General features: G+C 49.7%; 1 protein-coding gene across 1 annotated transcript in view; it reads right to left on the bottom strand.

Annotated features, from left to right (window-relative positions):
- LOC140386844 (beta-crystallin A2) overlaps positions 1-21,751 on the bottom strand; it is a 55,040-nt gene extending 33,289 nt beyond the window's left edge. The window contains exon 1 of the mRNA XM_072469602.1: positions 21,691-21,751. Coding sequence (XP_072325703.1) covers positions 21,691-21,736 — 46 coding nt within the window. The 5' untranslated portion in view covers positions 21,737-21,751. The remainder of the gene's footprint in view (positions 1-21,690) is intronic.
- Positions 21,752-22,041: the final 290 nt, after the last annotated feature.

The raw sequence follows: 22,041 nt of genomic DNA on the forward strand, positions 1-22,041 counted from the left end.
CCCCGTGTCTGCGTGGGTTTCCTCCGGGTGCTCCGGTTTCCTCCCGCAGTCCAAAGATGTGCAGCTTAGGTGGATTGGCCACGCTAAATTGCCCTTTGGGTGTCCAACAGGTTAGGTGGGTAGGGCGGGGGAGTGGGCCTAGGTAGGGCAGTCAGTGCAGACCCGATGGGCTGAATGGCCATTCGGCCCATAATGTCTGCAACGACTCTCTGTATTGGCGGCAGTTAGCACTGTTGCTTCACAACACCAGGGATCCGGGTTTGATTCCCAGCTTGGGTCACTGTGCTCCGTTCTCCCTGTGTCAGCGTTCCGGAGTCTGCACGTTCTCCCCGTGTCTGCGTGGGTTTCCTCCGGGTACTCCGGTTTCCTCCCACCATTCCCGAAAGACGTGAATCAAGCAGCAGCCACTGATGGCTGGATGAGGCCCAAGACCTGCGGCCATGGGTGGGAGCAGAGACCAGCTGGAGACAGACGCTGCCTCACTGATGCAGGGTGGCCCATGTCAGAACCTCCGGCTGGCAAGAACTCTATACAGTACCTCGAATATAGTAAACCGCCCTGATACGTTTCATAGGAGTTCAGTCGGTTGAAATTTGACACTTAGCCAGGGAGGCGATAATAGGTCCGGTTGGTTCTAAGGATTTTCTCAAAGGAGCAGAAAGAGGCAAGGAGGCAGAGATCTTTCCGGAGCTAATTTCAGAGGTGAAATGCCTGCATTAAAACAATGACAACATTTCACAAGCGTGAGGTGTTTAGGAACATTCTGAGGGGGGGGGGGGGGGGGGGGGGGGTGAAGGGCGATATTAAACGTTTCCTTCTTGGACAGCTAATCATTGGCTACCAGTTGCAGGGTGCTGGATGTGGGGATGCATTAGGGGCTGGTTTAGCACAGTGGGCTAAATAGCTGGCTTGCAATACAGAGCAATGCCAGCAGCGTGGTTCAATTCCCGTACCGGCCTCCCCGAACGGGCGGTGGAATGTGGCGACTAGGGGCTTTTCACAGTAACTACATCGCAGCCTACTTGTGACAATAAGCAATTATATTATTCGGGGATTCTGGGAGGGAGTTGCAGGGTTGGCGGAGGTTACAGAGATAGGGAGGGGTCATTTCGAGGCAAGATGGTCATGGGCTTTCTGCAAAGGGCAACAGTCACCTGACTGGGCAACACTGGGTCGAGTGATCGAGAGGACCATCTCCTGCGCTGCATGCTGCAAAGTATATCCCACAATGTAAATGAGACAATTTTCACAGAAAACGTCCGGAAACATTGTGAGATTCATCGGTCCACATGGAGACTGGGGGCATCTTTACGTTAGAGGCGCTCACTTCACGATTTGTCCAGCTGTGATCCAAGGTGTGGAAAAGTAAGCCCACAACCAGTCATTAAAGCCCATGCAAAACATGTTGCTCTGCAGGCTCAGTTTACTAGTTACACAATGCTGAACACGGCTTAACAGAATATCATTAAATGTACTTCGCAGGTGTCCCTGCTCAGGTTAATGCAGTCGGCCTGGCTCTGCTATATTGACTCAAGTCTCCAAGCCACCAATGTACTGCCAAGCACAGAGTCAGAAGCAGTCAGCAGAGAGAGATGTGTTCTTTTGGACTACATTGTGTGTGATTTTGTGCCCGACAGTCCGGTTTCCAAATGGACTTGCGATGGAATCATAGGCTGGGATCTTCACCGTCGCTCTTAGCCACTAAATTTTAATATCGGACATTGTACGTTTTTGGATATCAGAGGCTTTTTCCAGGGTAGAGGGGTCAATTACTAGGGGCATAGGTTTAAGGTGCGAGGGGCAAGGTTTAGAGGAGATGTGCAAGGCAATTTTTTTACACCGAGGGTAGTGGGTGCCTGGAACTCGCTGCCGGAGGAGGTGGTGGAAGCAGGGACGAGAGTGACATTTAAGGGGCATCTTGACAAATACATGAATAGGATGGGAATAGAGGGATACGGACCCCGGAAGTGTAGAAGATTTTAGTTTAGTCGGGCAGCATGGTCGGCACAGGCTTGGAGGGCCGAAGGGCCTGTTCCCGTGCTGTACTTTTCTTTGTTCTTTGTTGAAATGTGATTGAAAGTAGTGGAATCTCCTCCCACTTACTACTCTGGGAGCGAGAAATTGGCAATTAAGATTTCATCTTTCATAAGACCATAAGACATAGGAGCAGAATTAGGCCACTTGGCCCATTGGCTCTGCTCCGCCATTCAATCAAGGCTGATATTTTTCTTGTCAACATCAGTGAGGAGGCAAACCATGTGGCGACACGGTGGCCCCTGGCAGCGGCCCCCCCCGGCAATTCTCCGGGCCCCGATGAGCCGAGCGGCCGTCCATTTTTGGCCAGTCCCGCCGCCGTGGATTGGACATGGTCCCACACGGCGGGACCTGGCAGGTAAGTTGGCTGGTGCGGTCCTCGGTCACGGGCCAGGCCACCGTGGGGCCCCCTCCCAGGTTCGGATCCTCCCCCCCCCCCACTCCCCCCCCCCCCCCCCCACTCCCTCCCCCCCCCCCCCCCCCCCCCGAGGACCGCACCAGCCAACTTACCTGCCAGGTCCCGCCGTGTGGGACATGTCCCATCCACGGCGGCGGGACTGGCCAAAAATGGACGGCCGCTCGGCCCATCGGGGCCCGGAGAATTGCCGGGGGGGGCCGCTGCCAGGGGCCACCGACTGGTGTGGCATGAACCCGCCCCCCGCCCAACAACCGGCGTCGGAGAATACGGCAGCGGCGTCGGGTTGGCAGGGCAGGATTCGCGCCGCACCCCCCCGGGGATTCTCCGACCCGGTGGGGGTCCCGCTGCATGTATCTATTTTCGTTATATTCAAGACTTAAAATAATTGGCCAAAGAACCGGAGGTGAGTCGGGAAGAATTTTCTTTTGCGCTTCGATTTATGAACTGGAATGCGCTACCTGAAAGAACGGGAGAAACAGTTTCGCTAACCATCAAAGGGGGATTGGGTACATTCCTGAATAGGAAAGGATTTGCAGGGCCAAGGGGAATGGGACTAACTGCAGAGCTCTTTGAAAGGGCCAGAATAGCCACGGTGGCCCAAACGGCTCCTCGCGTGCTGTCGGTTTCTATTCTATAGCATTAAACTGACACAACAGACTTTCCACTGCATCTTTAATGAGCTCAGGAAAATCCCAGCACGTAACCGAGAACTTTGCTGAAGTGTGTTCATTGTTGCTGTGTAGACGCTGTGGCAGCCAACATCTGCACAGCAAGCTCCCACAAACAACAACAGGGTGACAATGAGATTGTGTATTTATAGTGATGCCGTGTGAATAAAAATCTTGGCCAGAGCATCAGGGAGAACTTCCCGGCTCCCCTCAACGTAATGGCAGAGGTTTGTGGGAGACAGATAGGGGTCTCGGTTCAATGTCCCATTCAGGTAACAGCAGCTCCAACAGGGCAGCACTTCGTCAGTACTGGCTGGGAGTGTCAGGTTTCATCTCTTGCTCGAGTCTCCGATGTGGGTCACCTCCTGATTTAAGTTAGGGGTACGACCGGTTGGGCCACGGTTAGCTCCTGGGGAAATGTTCGCATGAGATCGATTCGATTTAGAGTGCCCAATTCATTTTTTCCAATTAAGGGGCAATTTAGCATGGCCAATCCACCTACCCTGCACATCTTTGGGTTGTGGGGGCGAAACCCACGCAAACACGGGGATCATGCGCAAACTCCACACGGACAGTGACCCAAAGCCGGGATCGAACCTGGACCTCGGCGCCGTGAGGCAGCAGTGCTAACCACTGCGCCACCGTACTGCCCCTCAATTCGATTAATCTGCTGATTTATTCGGAATAAACCACGGTAAAAAAAAAACAGGATTAATTCACGATGAGTGCGTGCCACTCCAGGTCATTAACGGACTGCAACGTTCTCGCACTCCCAGCTCAGCCTGGCTGTTCCAGCCGCCAACGGCATTCGACACAGAAAATGAATCCTCAATGTGTTCCTCCTCCTGTTTTTCATCAGCGAGTCTCACTGATCGACCCTGCCCTTCAATAAACCCGCTACGTACCACTCGCTCACACATACTCAATGATCTTTTGCTGCGTTATAAGTTGCAGGTGGTTAGTGGAGCTGCCTGTTTGTTGATTTAGCTGGGGGCATCGGAACCGTGAACCAGGCTTTGGTTTTGTCCATTCTGTTGGCTATTTACAGCTTTTTCGTTGGTGCATTCAAGCCAGGCCCTGCCTGTGATGTTCTAACTCACTCATTAACCCATTACGGGTTAATTAATGTGTGAGAGTGGAACAGAGAAGGTTCACGATATCACTCGTCCCCCCACCCCCGCCCATCCCACCCCAGATAAACTGAGGAAATGCAAATCATAGAATCAAGGAATAATCACGACGATGCAGAAGGAGGCCATTCGGCCCGTCGAGCCTACCTCCGAAAGAGCATTCCACCCAGGCCTACCTCCCCATCCCTGTAACCCTACAACCCCACCTGATCTTTTGGACACTAAGGGGCAATTTAGTATGGCCAATCCAGCTAACCGGTACATCTCTGGACTGCGGGAGGAAACCGGAGGAAACCCACGCAGACACGGGGGGGAAATGCCCAAACTCCACAGAGACAGTCGCCTGAATTTGGAATCGAAACCGGGTCTTGTGAGGCAGCTGTGCTCACCACTGTGCTCACCTTGCTGGATCTCCACAGTTGTTGGCTCATTTTGTTGATGTAGAGGCAATGGACATCAAAACTGAAGAGCCCAGCACCAAGGACAGGCTGGTATTTATTACCCAACGCTAATTAACTGTGAGTGGGTGAGCCATCTTCACAAACCACTGGGTTATAGTTTTCATGGTGGATTTGATACAGATTTGGAAAAGGTAACATGTTACCTGCGAGACACCCAGTAGATTAATGACCGAGTGACATGAGTTGAAATCCATTTCAGAATCGACTACATTGCGGTGAATTTGGATGGAGATGTAGTCGTACCAGGTTAGGACAAGCTGCTGCAAATTTTCAAATCCTCTGTGGCCACAGGAGAGGTGCCAGAGGACTGGAGGACAGCTAATGTGGTACCATTATTTAAGAAGGGAAATAGGGAGAAACCAGGAAATTACAGGCCAATGAGCTAGCTGGTTCAATTCCAGCACCAGCCTTCCCAAACAGGCGCCGGAATGTGGCGACTAGGAGCTTTTCACAGTGACTTCATTTGAAGTCTACTTGTGACAATAAGCGATTTTCATTTCATTTCATTTCATCGGCTGGGCGGGATTCTACGTGAAACGGCGCGATGGCCCGAACCCGTCGCGAATCACTCCGTCTTCGGGCGCCCTGAAATGTCGCGATCTCTCTGGCCGGGAATGGGCTAGTAGAGGCATGACGCCATTCGCAATGGTGTCACCCGTCACGGACGCGCATGCCGTCAGTGACGGACGCCGCGCGGTGTCACTGCACAAATGACACCCCGCCCCAGAGACCCGGCAAAATAGCCGGCCACCATGCAGCGCCAAGTGAGACCCCCCACTACCTGCCCCCCTTTCTCCTTCCCCTTCCCCCATATCCCCTTCCCCCATATCCCCCTTCCCCCATATCCTCCCATATCCCCCTTCCCCCATATCCTCCTTCCCCCATATCCCCCTTCCCCCTTCTCCCCCCTTGCCCCATATCCCCCCTTGCCCCATATCCCCCTTCCCCCATATCCCCCTTCCCCCATATCCCCGTTCCTCCTGTTGCTAACTTTTGGTCGGCTCTTCATTTGGCCCTGTTTACTCATGTTTGCTCAAGAGTCGCCAGGTATCTTTCGACGCCGCCACAAGGTTCAGAACCGAATACTGATCAATGACTCGATACACCAGTTAGTAAGTTAAAAACCAATGCTCATTTATTTACACACAGTCAAATCTACTCATACATAAACTCCACAAACTAAACTACCACTATTACTAAAGCCTATACTTGAGTCGATTTCGGCGGGAGTGGAGCTGGCTGGTTAGTCAGTTTCAGCGGGAGCTGTGCGGAAGTGGCTGCTGGGAGGTAAGTCTGTCCTTTAAAAACACTTGTCTTTGCAGGGGCAGGCCAGTCGATTTCGGCGTGAGAACAGCTGGTGAGTCAGTTTCAGCGCGAGCATTGCGGAAGTGGTTGCTGGGAGGTAAGTCTGTCCTTTAAAAACACTTGTCTTTGCAGGGGCAGGCCAGTCGATTTCGGCGGGAGAACAGCTGGTGAGCTGGTGAGTCAGTTTCAGCGGGAGCAGTGCGGAAGTGGCTGCTGGGAGGTAAGTCTGTCCTTTAAAAACACTTGTCTTTGCAGGGGCAGGCCAGTCGATTTCGGCGGGAGAACAGCTGGTGAGTCAGTTTCAGCGGGAGCAGTGCGGAAGTGGCTGCTGGGAGGTAAGGCTGTCCTTTAGTCGACCCGCGGACTTCTGGGAAGACCCCTCACCAATAAATTCTGGTGGAGAGGAAACCCGAGACACTACACGTGTAGTGTCTCCCACCCGCCCTCCTCCTCTAACCTAATAATAAAACCCTTTGGTGTGAGGTAAGTACCATATTTTATTATTAATAATTTTTTTTCTTTATATAAAAAATTTAATTTAGTTGTGAGCTAGATCTTGGTAGAAAGTTAGAGGGATGGCAGGGAAGGGAGTGCAATGTTCCTCCTGCAGGATGTTTGAGGTGAGGGATGCAGTTAGTGTCCCTGCTGATTTTACCTGCAGGAAGTGCTGCCATCTCCAGCTCCTCCAAGACCGAGTTAGGGAACTGGAGCTGGAGTTGGAAGAACTTCGGATCATTCGGGAGGCAGAGAGGGTCATAGATAGCAGCTTCAGGGAATTAGTTACACCAAAGATTGGAGATAGGTGGGTAACTGTAAGAGGGACTGGGAAAAAGCAGTCAGTGCAGGGACCCCCTGCGGTCGTTCCCCTGAGAAACAAGTATACCGCTTTGGATACTTGTGGGGGGGGGGACTTACCAGGGGTAAGCCATGGGGTACGGGCCTCTGGTACGGAGTCTGTGCCTGTTGCTCAGAAGGGAAGGGGGGAGAGGAGCAGAGCATTTGTAATTGGGGACTCTATAGTCAGGGGCACAGATAGGAGATTTTGTGGGAGCGTGAGAGACTCACGTTTGGTATGTTGCCTCCCAGGTGCAAGGGTACGTGATGTCTCGGATCGTGTTTTCCGGGTCCTTAGGGGGAGGGGGAGCAGCCCCAAGTCGTGGTCCACATTGGCACTAACGACATAGGAAGGAAAGGGGACAAGGATGTCAGGCAGGCTTTCAGGGAGCTAGGATGGAAGCTCAGAACTAGAACAAATAGAGTTGTTATCTCTGGGTTGTTGCCCGTGCCACGTGATAGTGAGATGAGGAATAGGGAGAGAGAGCATTTAAACACGTGGCTACAGGGATGGTGCAGGTGGGAGGGATTCAGATTTCTGGATAACTGGGGCTCTTTCTGGGGAAGGTGGGACCTCTACAGACAGGATGGTCTACATCTGAACCTGAGGGGCACAAATATCCTGGGGGGGAGATTTGTTAGTGCTCTTTGGGGGGGTTTAAACTAATGCAGCAGGGGCATGGGAACCTGGATTGTAGTTTTAGGGTAAGGGAGAATGAGAGTATAGAGGTCAGGAGCACAGATTTGACGTCGCAGGAGGGGGCCAGTGTTCAGGTAGGTGGTTTGAAGTGTGTCTACTTCAATGCCAGGAGTATACGAAACAAGGTAGGGGAACTGGCAGCATGGGTTGGTACCTGGGACTTCGATGTTGTGGCCATTTTGGAGACATGGATAGAGCAGGGACAGGAATGGATGTTGCAGGTTCCGGGGTTTAGGTGTTTTAGTAAGCTCCGAGAAGGAGGAAAAAGAGGGGGAGGTGTGGCGCTGCTAGTCAAGAGCAGTATTACGGTGGTGGAGAGGATGCTAGATGGGGACTCTTCTTCCGAGGTAGTATGGGCTGAAGTTAGAAACAGGAAAGGAGAGGTCACCCTGTTGGGAGTTTTTTATAGGCCTCCTAATAGTTCTAGGGATGTAGAGGAAAGGATGGCGAAGATGATTCTCGATAAGACCGAAAGTAACAGGGTAGTTATTATGGGAGACTTTAACTTTCCAAATATTGACTGGAAAAGATATAGTTTGAGTACATTAGGTGGGTCGTTTTTTGTACAGTGTGTGCAGGAGGGTTTCCTGAAACAATATGTTGATAGGCCAACAAGAGGCGAGGCCACGTTGGATTTGGTTTTGGGTAATGAACCAGGCCAGGTGTTGGATTTGGAGGGAGGAGAGCACTTTGGGGACAGTGACCACAATTCGGTGACGTTTACGTTAATGATGGAAAGGGATAAGTATACACGGCAGGGCAAGAGTTAAAGCTGGGGGAAGGGCAATTATGATGCCATTAGACGTGACTTGGGGGGGATAAGGTGGAGAAGTAGGCTGCAAGTGTTGGGCACACTGGATAAGTGGGGCTTGTTCAAGGATCAGCTACTGCGTGTTCTTGATAAGTATGTACCGGTCAGGCAGGGAGGAAGGCGTCAAGCGAGGGAACCGTGGTTTACCAAGGAAGTGGAATCTCTTGTTAAGAGGAAGAATTAAGAGGCCTATGTGAAGATGAGGTGTGAAGTTTCAGTTGGGGCGATGGATAGTTACAAGGTAGCGAGGAAAGATCTAAAGAGAGAGCTAAGACGAGCAAGGAGGGGACATGAGAAGTATTTGGCAGGAAGGATCAAGGAAAACCCAAAAGCTTTCTATAGGTATGTCAGGAATAAGCGAATGACTAGGGAAAGAGTAGGACCAGTCAAGGACAGGGATGGGAAATTGTGTGTGGAGTCTGAAGAGATAGGCGAGATACTAAATGAATATTTTTCTTCAGTATTCACTCAGGAAAAAGATAATGTTGTGGAGGAGAATGCTGAGCCCCAGGCTAATAGAATAGATGGCATTGAGGTACGTAGGGAAGAGGTGTTGGCAATTCTGGACAGGCTGAAAATAGATAAGTCCCCGGGACCTGATGGGATTTATCCTAGGATTCTCTGGGAGGCCAGGGAAGAGATTGCTGGACCTTTGGCTTTGATTTTTATGTCATCATTGGCTACAGGAATAGTGCCAGAGGACTGGAGGATAGCAAATGTGGTCCCTTTGTTCAAAAAGGGGAGCAGAGACAACCCCGGCAACTATAGACCGGTAAGCCTCACGTCTGCAGTGGATAAAGTCTTGGAGGGGATTATAAGAGACAAGATTTATAATCATCTAGATAGGAATAATATGATCAGGGATAGTCAGCATGGCTTTGTGAAGGGTAGATCATGCCTCACAAACTTTATTGAGTTCTTTGAGAAGGTGACTGAACAGGTAGATGAGGGTAGAGCAGTTGATGTGGTGTATATGGATTTCAGCAAAGCGTTTGATAAGGTTCCCCACGGTAAGCTATTGCAGAAAATACGGAGGCTGGGGATTGAGGGTGATTTAGAGATGTGGATCAGAAATTGGCTAGCTGAAAGAAGACAGAGGGTGGTGGTTGATGGGAAATGTTCAGAATGGAGTTCAGTCACAAGTGGAGTACCACAAGGATCTGTTCTGGGGCCGTTGCTGTTTATCATTTTTATCAATGACCTAGAGGAAGGCGCAGAAGGGTGGGTGAGTAAATTTGCAGACGATACTAAAGTCGGTGGTGTTGTCGATAGTGTGGAAGGATGTAGCAGGTTACAGAGGGATATAGATAAGCTGCAGAGCTGGGCTGAGAGGTGGCAAATGGAGTTTAATGTAGAGAAGTGTAAGGTGATTCAGCTAGCCCATGGAAGGAATAACAGGAATGCGGAATATTTGGCTAATGGTAAAGTTCTTGAAAGTGTGGATGAGCAGAGGGATCTAGGTGTCCATGTACATAGATCCCTGAAAGTTGCCACCCAGGTTGATAGGGCTGTGGAGAAGGCCTATGGAGTGTTGGCCTTTATTGGTAGAGGGATTGAGTTCCGGAGTCAGGAGGTCATGTTGCAGCTGTACAGAACTCTGGTTCGGCCGCATTTGGAGTATTGCGTACAGTTCTGGTCACCGTATTATAGGAAGGACGTGGAGGCTTTGAACATAGAACATAGAAAATACAGCACAGAACAGGCCCTTCGGCCCACGATGTTGTGCCGAACCTTTGTCCTAGATTAATCATAGATTATCATTGAATTTACAGTGCAGAAGGAGGCCATTCGGCCCTTTGAGTCTGCACCAGCTCTTGGAAAGAGCACCCTACCCAAACTCAACACCTCCACCCAACACCAAGGGCAATTTGGACACTAAGGGCAATTTATCATTAGCCAATTCACCTAACCCGCACATCTTTGGACTGTGGGAGGAAACCGCAGCACCCGGAGGAAACCCACGCAGACACGGGGAGGACGTGCAGACTCCGCACAGACAATGACCCAAGCCGGAATCGAACCTGGGACCATGGATCTGTGAAGCAATTGTGCTATCCACAATGCTACCGTGCTGCCCTTAAGAACAAATAAATCTACACTATATCATTTTCCCGTAATCCATGTACCTATCGAACAGCTGCTTGAAGGTCCCTAATGTTTCCGACTCAACTACTTCCACAGGCAGTGCATTCCATGCCCCCACTACTCTCTGGGTAAAGAACCTACCTCTGATATCCTTCCTATATCTTCCACCTTTCACCTTAAATTTATGTCCCCTTGTAATGGTGTGTTCCACCTGGGGAAAAAGTCTCTGACTGTCTACTCTATCTATTCCCCTGATCATCTTATAAACCTCGATCAAGTCGCCCCTCATCCTTCTCCACTCTAATGAGAAAAGGCCTAGCACCCTCAACCTTTCCTCGTAAGACCTACTCTCCATTCCAGGCAACATCCTGGTAAATCTTCTTTGCACCTTTTCCAGAGCTTCCACATCCTTCCTAAAATGAGGCGACCAGAACTGTACACAGTACTCCAAATGTGGCCTTACCAAAGTTTTGTACAGCTGCATCATCACCTCACGGCTCTTAAATTCAATCCCTCTGTTAATGAACGCGAGCACACCATAGGCCTTCTTCACAGCTCTATCCACTTGAGTGGCAACTTTCAAAGATGTATGAACATAGACCCCAAGGTCTCTCTGCTCCTCCACAATGCCAAGAACTCTACCGTTAACCCTGTATTCCGCATTCATATTTGTCCTTCCAAAATGGACAACCTCACACTTTTCAGGGTTAAACACCATCTGCCACTTCTCAGCCCAGCTCTGCATCCTATCTATGTCTCTTTGCAGCCGACAACAGCCCTCCTTACTATCCACAACTCCACCAATCTTCGTATCGTCTGCAAATTTACTGACCCACCCTTCAACTGTGTAGAAGATTGTAGTTTAGTCGGGCAGTATGGTCGGCACGGGCTTGGAGGGCCGAAGGGCCTGTTCCTGTGCTGTACATTTCTTTGTTCTTTGTTCTTTGTTAACTCCCTCATCCAAGTCATTAATGAAAATCACAAACAGCAGAGGACCCAGAACTGATCCCTGCGGTACACCACTGGTAACTGGGATCCAGGCTGAATATTTGCCATCCACCACCACTCTCTGACTTCTATCGGTTAGCCAGTTCGTTATCCAACTGGCCAAATTTCCCACTATCCCATACCTCCTTACTTTGTGCAGAAGCCTACCATGGGGAACTTTATCAAATGCCTTACTAAAATCCATGTACACTACATCCACTGCTTTACCTTCATCCACATGCTTGGTCACCTCCTCAAAGAATTCAATAAGATTTGTAAGGCAAGACCTACCCCTCACAAATCCGTGCTGACTATCCCTAATCAAGCAGTGTCTTTCCAGATGCTCAGAAATCCTATCCTTCAGTACCCTTTCCATTACTTTGCCTAACACCGAAGTAAGACTAACTGGCCTGTAATTCCCAGGGTTATCCCTAGTTCCTTTTTTGAACAGGGGCACGACATTCGCCACTCTCCAATCCCCTGGTACCAGCCCTGTTGACAGTGAGGACGAAAAGATAATTGCCAACGGCTCTGCAATTTCATCTCTTGCTTCCCATAGAATCCTTGGATATATCCCGTCAGGCCCGGGGGACTTGTCTATCCTCACGTTTTTCAAAATGCCCAACACATCTTCCTTCCTAACAAGTATTTCCTCGAGCTTACCAATCTGTTTCACACTGTCCTCTCCAACAATATCGCCCCTCTCATTTGTAAATACAGAAGAAAAGTACTCATTCAAGACCTCTCCTATCTCTTCAGACTCAATACACAATCTCCCGCTACTGTCCTTGATCGGACCTACCCTCGCTCTAGTCATTCTCATATTTCTCACATATGTGTAAAAGGCCTTGGGGTTTTCCTTGATCCTACCTGCCAAAGATTGTTCATGCCCTCTCTTAGCTCTCCTAATCCCTTTCTTCAGTTCCCTCCTGGCTATCTTGTATCCCTCCAATGCCCTGTCTGAACCTTGTTTCCTCAGCCTTACATAAGTCACCTTTTTCCTCTTAACAAGACATTCAACCTCTCTTGTCAACCATGGTTCCCTCACTCGACCATCCCTTCCCTGCCTGACAGGGACATACATATCAAGGACACGTAGCACCTGTTCCTTGAACAAGTTCCACATTTCACTTGTGTCCTTCCCTGCCAGCCTATGTTCCCAACTTATGCACTTCAATTCTTGTCTGACAACATCGTATTTACCCTTCCCCCAATTGTAAACCTTGCCCTGTTGCACGTACCTATCCCTCTCCATTACTAAAGTGAAAGTCACAGAATTGTGGTCACTATCTCCAAAATGCTCCCCACTAACAAATCTACCACTTGCCCTGGTTCATTACCCAGTACTAAATCCAATATTTCCCCTCCTCTGGTCGGACAATCTACATACTGTGTTAGAAAAGCTTCCTGGACACACTGCACAAACACCACCCCATCCAAACTATTTGATCTAAAGAGTTTCCACTCAATATTTGGGAAGTTAAAGTCGCCCATGACTACTACCCTATGACTTCTGCACCTATCCAAAATCTGTTTCCCAATCTGTTCCTCCACATCTCTGCTACTATTGGGGGGCCTATAGAAAACTCCTAACAAGGTGACTGCTCCTTTCCTATTTCTGACTTCAACCCATACTACCTCAATCGGGTGATACTCCTCGAACTGCCTTTCTGCAGCTGTTATACTATCTCTAATTAATAATGCCACCCCCCCACCTCTTTTACCACCCTCCCTAATCTTATTGAAACATCTATAACCAGGGACCTCCAACAACCATTTCTGCCCCTTTTCTATCCACGTTTCCGTGATGGCCACCACATCGTAGTCCCAAGTACCGATCCATGCCTTAAGTTCACCCACCTTATTCCTGATGCTTCTTGCGTTGAAGTATACACACTTTAACCCATCTCTGTGCCTGCAAATACTCTCCTTTGTCAGTGTTCCCTTCCCCACTGCCTCATTACATGCTTTGGCGTCCTGAATATCGGCTACCTTAGTTGCTGGACTACAAATCCGGTTCCCATTCCCCAGCCAAATTAGTTTAAACCCTCCCGAAGAGTACTAGAAAACCTCCCTCCCAGGATATTGGTGCCCCTCTGGTTCAGATGCAACCCGTCCTGCTTGTACAGGTCCCACCTTCCCCAGAATGCGCTCCAATTATCCAAATACCTGAAGCCCTCCCTCCTACACCATTCCTGCAGCCACGTGTTCAACTGCACTCTCTCCCTATTCCTAGCCTCGCTATCACGTGGCACCGGCAACAAACCAGAGATGACAACTCTGTCTGTCCTGGCTTTCAACTTCCAGCCTAACTCCCTAAACTTGTTTATTACCTCCACACCCCTTTTCCTACCTATGTCGTTGGTACCAATGTGCACCACGACTTCTGGCTGCTCCCCCTCCCCCATAAGGATCCTGAAGACACGATCCAAGACATCCCTGGCCCTGGCACCCGGGAGGCAACATACCTTCCGGGAGTCTCGCTCGCGACCACAGAATCTCCTATCTATTCCCCTAACCATTGAATCTCCTACAACTATTGCTTTTCTATTCTCCCCCCTTCCCTTCTGAGCCCCAGAGCCAGACTCAGTGCCAGAGACCTGGCCGCTAGGGCCTTCCCCCGGTAGGTTATCCCCCCCAACAGCATCCAAAACGGTATACTTGTTTTGAAGGGTAACGGCCACGATGGATCCCTGCACTGTGTGCCTGTTTGTTTTTTTCCCCCTGACTGTAACCCAGCTATTCTTGTCCTGTACCTTGGGTGTGGTTACCTCCCTGTAACTCTTCTCAATCACCCCCTCTGCCTCCCGGATGATCCGAAGTTCATCCAGCTTCAGCTCCAGTTCCCTAACACGGTCTTTGAGGAGCTGAAGTTGGGTGCACTTCCCGCAGGTATAGTCAGTGGGAACACCGGTGGTATCCCTCACCACCCACATCCTACAGGAGGAGCATGTAACTGGCCTAGCCTCCATCCCCTCTTACCTTACAGAATATAGCTGCTGTGTGGACTAACTAGATCTCCGCCCTCCGACTCTGCTCCCAGTCAGCTACACCTCCTGTAAACTCCTGGCTCTCTTCACACTCTTTGCGGAAATGTCGGAAACAAAATGAAAGGAGCTCCTTACTCCCTCCTCACCTAACTCCCTCGGTCCCCAAACTCTCACTATCGCACTCAAAAAGCACCAAATTCAGCACTCCCTCGGTCACCAAACTCTCACTATCGCACTCAAAAAGCACCAAATTCAGCACTCAGTGCAAACAAAGTCTGCACTGTAGGGGATCACTTTTATACTGTGAATCTAGCCTCTGAAAACTGGCCTAATCCAATTAACTAATTAACAAGCTCCAGCTGCAAGTGCCTAGACGTAGAAGCCTGTTTAAAGCTGATTGAAAATTCACCTTCTTCTAAACCAAACAGCAACTTTTAAGTTAATTAACTAAATAAAAGAAAGACTAAACTTTAGATAAAAATGAAGCCTTATACTCCCTCGGTCACCAAACTCTCACTATCGCACTCAAAAAGCACCAAATTCAGCACTCAGTGCTTTGGAGCGGGTGCAGAGGAGATTTACCAGGATGTTGCCTGGTATGGAGGGAAAATCTTATGAGGAAAGGCTGATGGACTTGAGGTTGTTTTCGTTGGAGAGAAGAAGGTTGAGAGGAGACTTAATAGAGGCATACAAAATGATCAGGGGGTTAGATAGGGTGGACAGTGAGAGCCTTCTCCCGTGGATGGAAATGGCTGGCACGAGGGGACATAACTTTAAACTGAGGGGTAATAGATATAGGGCAGAGGTCAGAGGTAGGTTCTTTACGCAAAGATTAGTGAGGTCGTGGAATGCCCTACCTGCTACAGTAGTGAACTCACCAACATTGAGGGCATTTAAAAGTTTATTGGATAAACATATGGATGATAATGGCATAGTGTAGGTTAGATGGCTTTTGTTTCGGTGCAACATCGTGGGCCGAAGGGCCTGTACTGCGCTGTATTGTTCTATGTTCTATGTTCTATACTTAGCTTCGGGTGTCCACTCAGTCAGAGGAACAATGGCCTTTGCTCATTTCTGAGGCTGCTGGGTTGAGCTGTTTACAGGGTAGCAACTAGGAGCGTCTATCTCGTAGCGTGCGTTGACTTGGGACTTGCTTGGTCTGGTGCAGCTGCTAGGCAGGTCTCTCTCTTCGGTGAGAGCCAAAGCCAAAGGAGGAAGATTCTCCCTTGGGGGATACCTCTTATACTGCAAAGGGCTTCGCGCGCTTTTGGGCGGGCCTTGAACTTGGCCTCAACTAATTGGGTCTTTCCCAATCATCGGTATCGATTTTCCTCCAATAGAGGGGTGGTTCCCTGATCGCTGGGCGTGTCCTGGTGACTGTCAGTCTGCTTTGTCTTAGCTTCTTCTGGCGCCGGGGAGTCTGTCCTAACATTGTGTATCTAAATGTTTCCCTTTGTCCCCGGAGATGGCTCATTAGTATGTAGATTGTTTGGTAGTTTCTGTCCTGTCTGAGAGTTTACGGTTCTAATCAACAGACAGAGCTTGCACCTGCTTGTTTCTTAGCATTGTCCAATTTTCCCTGCATTCTTTACAAGTGTCCATTTTGTAATCGGGACGTGGCCATCCCAGATGGCTACACTCCATATCCCCGTTCCCCCATATCCCCATTCCCCCATATCCCCTCTTCCCTTATATCCCCATATCCCCCTTTCCCCATATCCTCCTTCCCCGATACGCCCTTCCCCATATCCGCTTCTCCCATATCTCCCCATATCCCCCTTCCCCCATATCCCCCCTTCCCCCATATCCGCCTTCCCCATATCCCCCCTTCCCCCATATCCCCTTTACCCCATATCCCCCCTTCCCCCATATCTGCCTTCCCCATATCCCCCCTGCCCCCATATCCCCTTTACCCCATATCCCCCCTTCCCCCATATCCCCAACCCCATATCTCCCTTCCCCATATCCCCCTTCCCCATATCCCCTTTCCCCCGGATTCTCATTCCCTCATATCCCCCCATATCCCCCTTCCCCATATCCCCATTCCCCTATCCCTCCTTCCCCCATATTTCCCCTTCCCCTATGTCCCCTTCCCCCATATCTCCCTTACCCCATATATCCCTTCCCCCATATCCCCCCTTCTCCCTCTCCCTCTTCCCCCATATTCCCCTTCCCCCATATCCCCTTCCCTCTATCCCACTTCCCCCTATCCCCCTTCCCCCATATCCCCCTTCCCCTATCCGTCCTTCCCCCATATTTCCCCATCCCCTATGTCCTCCTTCCACCATATCTCCCTTCCCCATATCCCCCTGCCCCCATATCCCCCTTCCCCCATCTCCCTTCCCCCATATCCCCCTTCCCCCATGTCCCCTTCTCCCTATCCCCCTTCCCCCTATCCCCCCTTCCCCCATATCCCCCTTCCCCCATATCCCCCATAGGGTGACCCGCCGGGGGGTCGGAGAATCTCACCCTATGTCAAGCCAATTTGATTTAATTTTTCGAGGGGGTGACGGTGTGTCGATGAGGGCAGCGCAGTTGATGTAGTCGACATGGACTTTATTCAGGCTTTTGACAAGGTCCCGTATGGGTGACTGATCAAAATGGTAAGAGCCATGTGATCCAGGGAAATTTGGCAAATGAGATCCCAAATTGGCTCAGTCGCAGCGGCTAATGTTCGAAGGTCATTTATGTGACTGGAAGCCTGTGTTTAATGGCGTACTGCAAGGATTGGTGCTGGGCCCCGTGCTGTTTGTGGTGTACATTAATGATCTGGACGTGAACATCGGGGGAATGATCAATAAGTCTGCAGGAGACGCAAAAATAGTGAGGCGGAAAACCGTAGATTACAGGATTATATAGACGGGCTGGTCACATGGGCAGAACAGTGGCAAATAGAATGTAACCCTAAAAAATGTGAGGTGCCAGGGTGCCTGGGTGGCACTACCAGAGTGCCTCCCTGGCAGTGCCAAGGTGCCCAGGTACCAGGGGGATTGCTAGGTTGCATCCCTGCCCTGTCCCCAACCACACAAAGGTCTCCAATGACATGGGTGCATTTTGGGAGGACTAGAAAGACAAGGGAATGCACCATTAACCGTAGGACCCGAGGAAGTACAGAGGACCAAATGGTCGTAGGTGTGCATTTCCATCGATCCCTGAAGACAGCAGGACAGGTAGATAAGGTGGATGAGAAGGCACATGGGATACTTGCCTTTATTAGTCGAGGCGTAGAAGATGAGAGCAGGGAGGTGATGATGGAGCTGTATAAAACGCTCGTCAGGCCACAGCTAGAGTACTGTGAGCAGTACTGGTCACCACACCATTGGAACGATGTGATTGGACTAGAAAGGGTGCAGAGGAGATTCACCAGGATGTTGCCTGGGCTGGAGTGTTTCAGCTGTGAAGAGAGGCTGGTTAGGCTGGGTTTGTTTTCCTTGGAGCAGAGAAGGCTGAACGGGACCTGATTGAGGTGGACAAAATTATTAAGGACATTGATAGAGTCAATAGGACAAAACATTTCCCCTTAATCAAGGGGTCAATAATCAGGGGGCATAAATTTAAGGCAAGGGGCAGGAGATTTCGAGGGGACTTTAGGGGGAACCTTTCCACCCAAAGGGTGTCTGGAATCTGGATCTCACTACCTGAAAGGGTGGGTGAGGTGGGAACCCCCACAGCATTAAAGCAGCATTTAGATTAGCATTTGAAATGGCACAGCATACAAGGCTATGGACCAAGTGCTGGAAAATGTGATTAGATAGATAGGTGCTTGCTGGCCAGTGCAGACACGATGGGCTGGGTGGACTGGATACAGTTGATTTTTGTACTGTGTGAAGGAGATCACTGGACAGACAGAGTTTGAGATCCACGATAGTCAACATTTTGGGATGAAGGTGACATCAGTGAACAAATTTAGTTGGCCACTGTGCGGCCGACCATTCCTGGGGAGTCTTAGGCAACATTACCAATAGAGTGAAGCCCCCACCTGCGCAACAACACCGAACATGAGCCCCAATCTCAGGAAATTCTCACCACACCACTGTGTCCTGCTTCTATATATACCATCCATTCTGCAGGAATTGCAAAGGCGGTGCTAACCACAGGGTCTGGGATAGCTTCTTGTTGGCCACAGACCTTGTAGCCATGTTCCGCACACATGAGTACGGCCTCAACCGGGACCTCGGATTCATGTCGCATTACATTCACCCCCCACCATCTGGCCTGGGCTTGTGAAATCCTACCAACTGAAATGAAAATGAAAATCACTTATTGTCACAAGTAGGCTTCAAATGAAGTTACTGTGGCAAGCTCCTGGGTGCCACATTCTGACACCTGTTCGGGGAGGCTGGTATGGGAATTGAACCGTGCTGCTGGCCTGCTTTAAAAGCCAGCGATTTAGCCCAGTGTGCCAAACCAGCCCCTGCCCTGGCTTGAGACAATTCTCACCCCTTTAACCTGTGATTATCCCTCTCTCCAGTCACATCGTCTGGACCTGTAAAGACTTAATTACCTGCAAAGACTCGCATTCAAAGTATCGCCTTGCATCATGGACGTGTCTATATATATGTTTCTGGAACCCACCTCTTCATTCACCTGAGGAAGGAGCTGTGTTCTGAAAGCTAGTGATTCGAAACAAACCTGTTGGACTTTAACCTGGTGTTGTAAGACCTCTTACTGTACAGATCTTATAGGAATTGAGGTTTCCCTAATTATTGCGCAGAAACGTATAAAGAAATTCTCACACCTTCATGCCAGCGAAAATGGAATTCAAACCGAGTGCTTGGTTCGACCCTCCCAACTCATTAACCTCTAACCTCTACTGGGTGGAATTTGAACCCACACTCCGTGGGTGAAAGGGCAGGGTGATGGCATACCGCACCAACCAATTACCCTGCGGGTAACACTCTTTAAAATATCTTTCCCTACTCATTAACAGCCATTGTCTTCAATTATCCCTCGGATAGGTGTCAGTCAGAACATTGGCACTTTACCTGAAGGCTAGGTTCAGTATAATTCTAATGGTTTCTGAGTTGCAGTTTTTAAGCCTGAAATGTAAGAGTTTATGGTGTTTCTTTGATGCCGCTACAGGTACGTTATGCCATGGCAACAGGATCTGCCTGCACTGACTGTAAGATAATTCAAAATAGCAAGAAAGGTGGAGGATATGAAAGAAAGACTTGCTGTTTCTAATGGTGGGGTGAATTCGCCGCGTCCCCAGCCGCGTGTTTCTCAGCCGCGCTCCGTCGTTGACAGCGGGGTTCTCAGTTCCTGCCGCTGGCCAATGATAATGAAAAACCCATCGGCGGAGAATTCACCCCAATGACTTTCACAATCTCAAGATTTACCAAAGTGTTTCACAGCCAATGAACACATTGACTGAGAATCTTGACAGGTCGGAACATCCCACTGGCCGGAGTAAGGCACATGCCGCTTTGACGGAACCAAAAATAATTTTGCGAGGGTATTTCTTGTGTATTTCTGTGGGGGTGGGTGGGCAGTGGTTCGCGAAATTGACATTAGATGGTTCAAATCAATCTTATTTTAAAATTCATTTGCATCAAAAAGGTGGGGTGGGAGCAATCAAGGATATCAGATTGGAGAGTTCTTCCCGTGCCTGCGCGAGTTTCCTCCAGGTGGTCCGGTTTCCTCCCATAGTCCAAAGATGTGCAGGTTAAGTGGAGTTATAGGGTTACAGGGATCGGCCGGGGGTGTGGGCCAACATAGGGTGCTCCCTCAGAGGTGCAGTACTCACTCAATGGGCCGAATGTCCTCCTTCTGCACTGTATGGATTATACTCCGGTTTCCTCCAACAAGTCCCGAAAGATGTACTTGTTAGGTGAATTGGACATTCTAAATTCTCCCTCAGTGTACCCGAACAGGTGCCGGAGTGTGGCGACTATGGGCTTTTCACAGTAACTTCATTGCAGTGTTAATGTAAGCTTACTTGTGACAATAAAGATTACTATTATTTGCCAACTTTGCTTTTAAATTTAGAGTGCCCAATTCATTTTTTCCAATTATGGGCCAATTTAGCGTGGCCAATCCACCTACCCTGCACATCTTTGGGTCGTGGGGGCGAAACCCACGCAAACACGGGGAGAATGTGCAAACTCCACAGACAGTGACACAGAGCCAGGATCGAACCTGGGACCTCGGCGCCGTGAGGCAGCAATGCTAACCATTGTGTCACCGTGCTGCCCCATTTGCCAACTTTTTACCCACTCACTTAGCCTATCAATATCCCTTTGCAAATTTTTTGCAAAGTTGCCTTTTCACCTCTTTTCCCATGTCAAGGAGTCGCCTAATCCCAACAAAGTTGCATTTTTAAGGCAGCTTTAATGTGGGAAAATATCCGAAGGTGCCTCGTTGGAGCGTAATCCACCAAAAACCTGACACCAAGCTAAAGGCAGAGTTAGGAGTACAGGTGACCAAAAGCTTCATCAAAGGGGGAGCGTTAAATAGATAAAAGGCGGAGAGGTAGAAGGGGAGGCAAAGAGGTTTTGGGGATGGAATTTCAACTCTTTGGGCGAGGGCAGCTGAAGACACGGCTGCCAAAGGTGGAACAAAATGGGGGGGCGGAAGGGGGTGTGGCACGAGGGGCCAGAGTTGGCAGGAAGGCAGAGATGGCGGAGGTTTTGTAGAACTGGAAGAGGTTAACGGTCAGGAGGGAAGAAGCCCAGGCTGACAGGCATCCTGCTCCTGGTCTCGACAAAGCAATTATCTGTCACCCGACAGCACAGCCAAGATCGGAAAGCTGCCAAGTCACGGCGCATTGGTCCCTGGGCCATTTAACTGGTACCAATTTTTGTTAAAGCGCGTTAAGAGCTTCAAAATCACAATGACGTGGAGCATGCTAACCAAACAACATTGTAAAACCCTGGAGATGGCATTAGGGTCATGTGAAGGGGAATCGAAAAGATAAAATTAGCCACAGTTACTGAAGGGGCTGGTTTAGCACAGGGCTAAATAGCTGGCTTTTAAAGCAGACCAAGGCAGGCAAGCAGCGCGGTTCAATTCCCGTACCAGCCTCCCCGAACAGGCGCCGGAATGTGGCGACTCAGGGCTTTTCACAGTAACTTCATTTGAAGCCTACTTGTGACAGTAAGCGATTTTCATTTCATTTCCTGATCACTACGCAGTGGCCCTCTGCTGTAAGGTGGGCATGTGTGGGGGGCAGGATGAGGTGCGATGGGCCTCGTCGCTACACTTTGAATAACCTGCTCACAAAGGAGGGGAATCTACCACAGTCTGGATGTGAGCAAACCCAGCAAACCTTCACGAATCCCAAAGCCAGCCTTGCGAACGTCTGCACCTCCCATCTCCCATCCACGGGAGGAAGTGTGTGTATGGTCAGTTCATGTTTAATCTCCGGAAAATAAAATTGAATAAAACACACTTCCAGTGCACTGTGCGGGAAGTTAATTGTTAAAGTGGTTTTGGTTAATGATTACCTCTGAACACACAGCAAATGCACAGTCAAATTACCTGCTCCATATGTTATCTGTCACCATGGTAACTAATCCCCACAAAGACAAACAGGAGCAGACAGTACATTATGGATGTTGCCTGAAATCTAGTTTACATAGAGTTCGGAGCAGGGAGGGCATTAAGTGAATTATGTGCT

This window comes from Scyliorhinus torazame, chromosome 2 (genome assembly GCF_047496885.1).
Source record: "Scyliorhinus torazame isolate Kashiwa2021f chromosome 2, sScyTor2.1, whole genome shotgun sequence".
Classification (NCBI taxonomy): domain Eukaryota; kingdom Metazoa; phylum Chordata; class Chondrichthyes; order Carcharhiniformes; family Scyliorhinidae; genus Scyliorhinus; species Scyliorhinus torazame.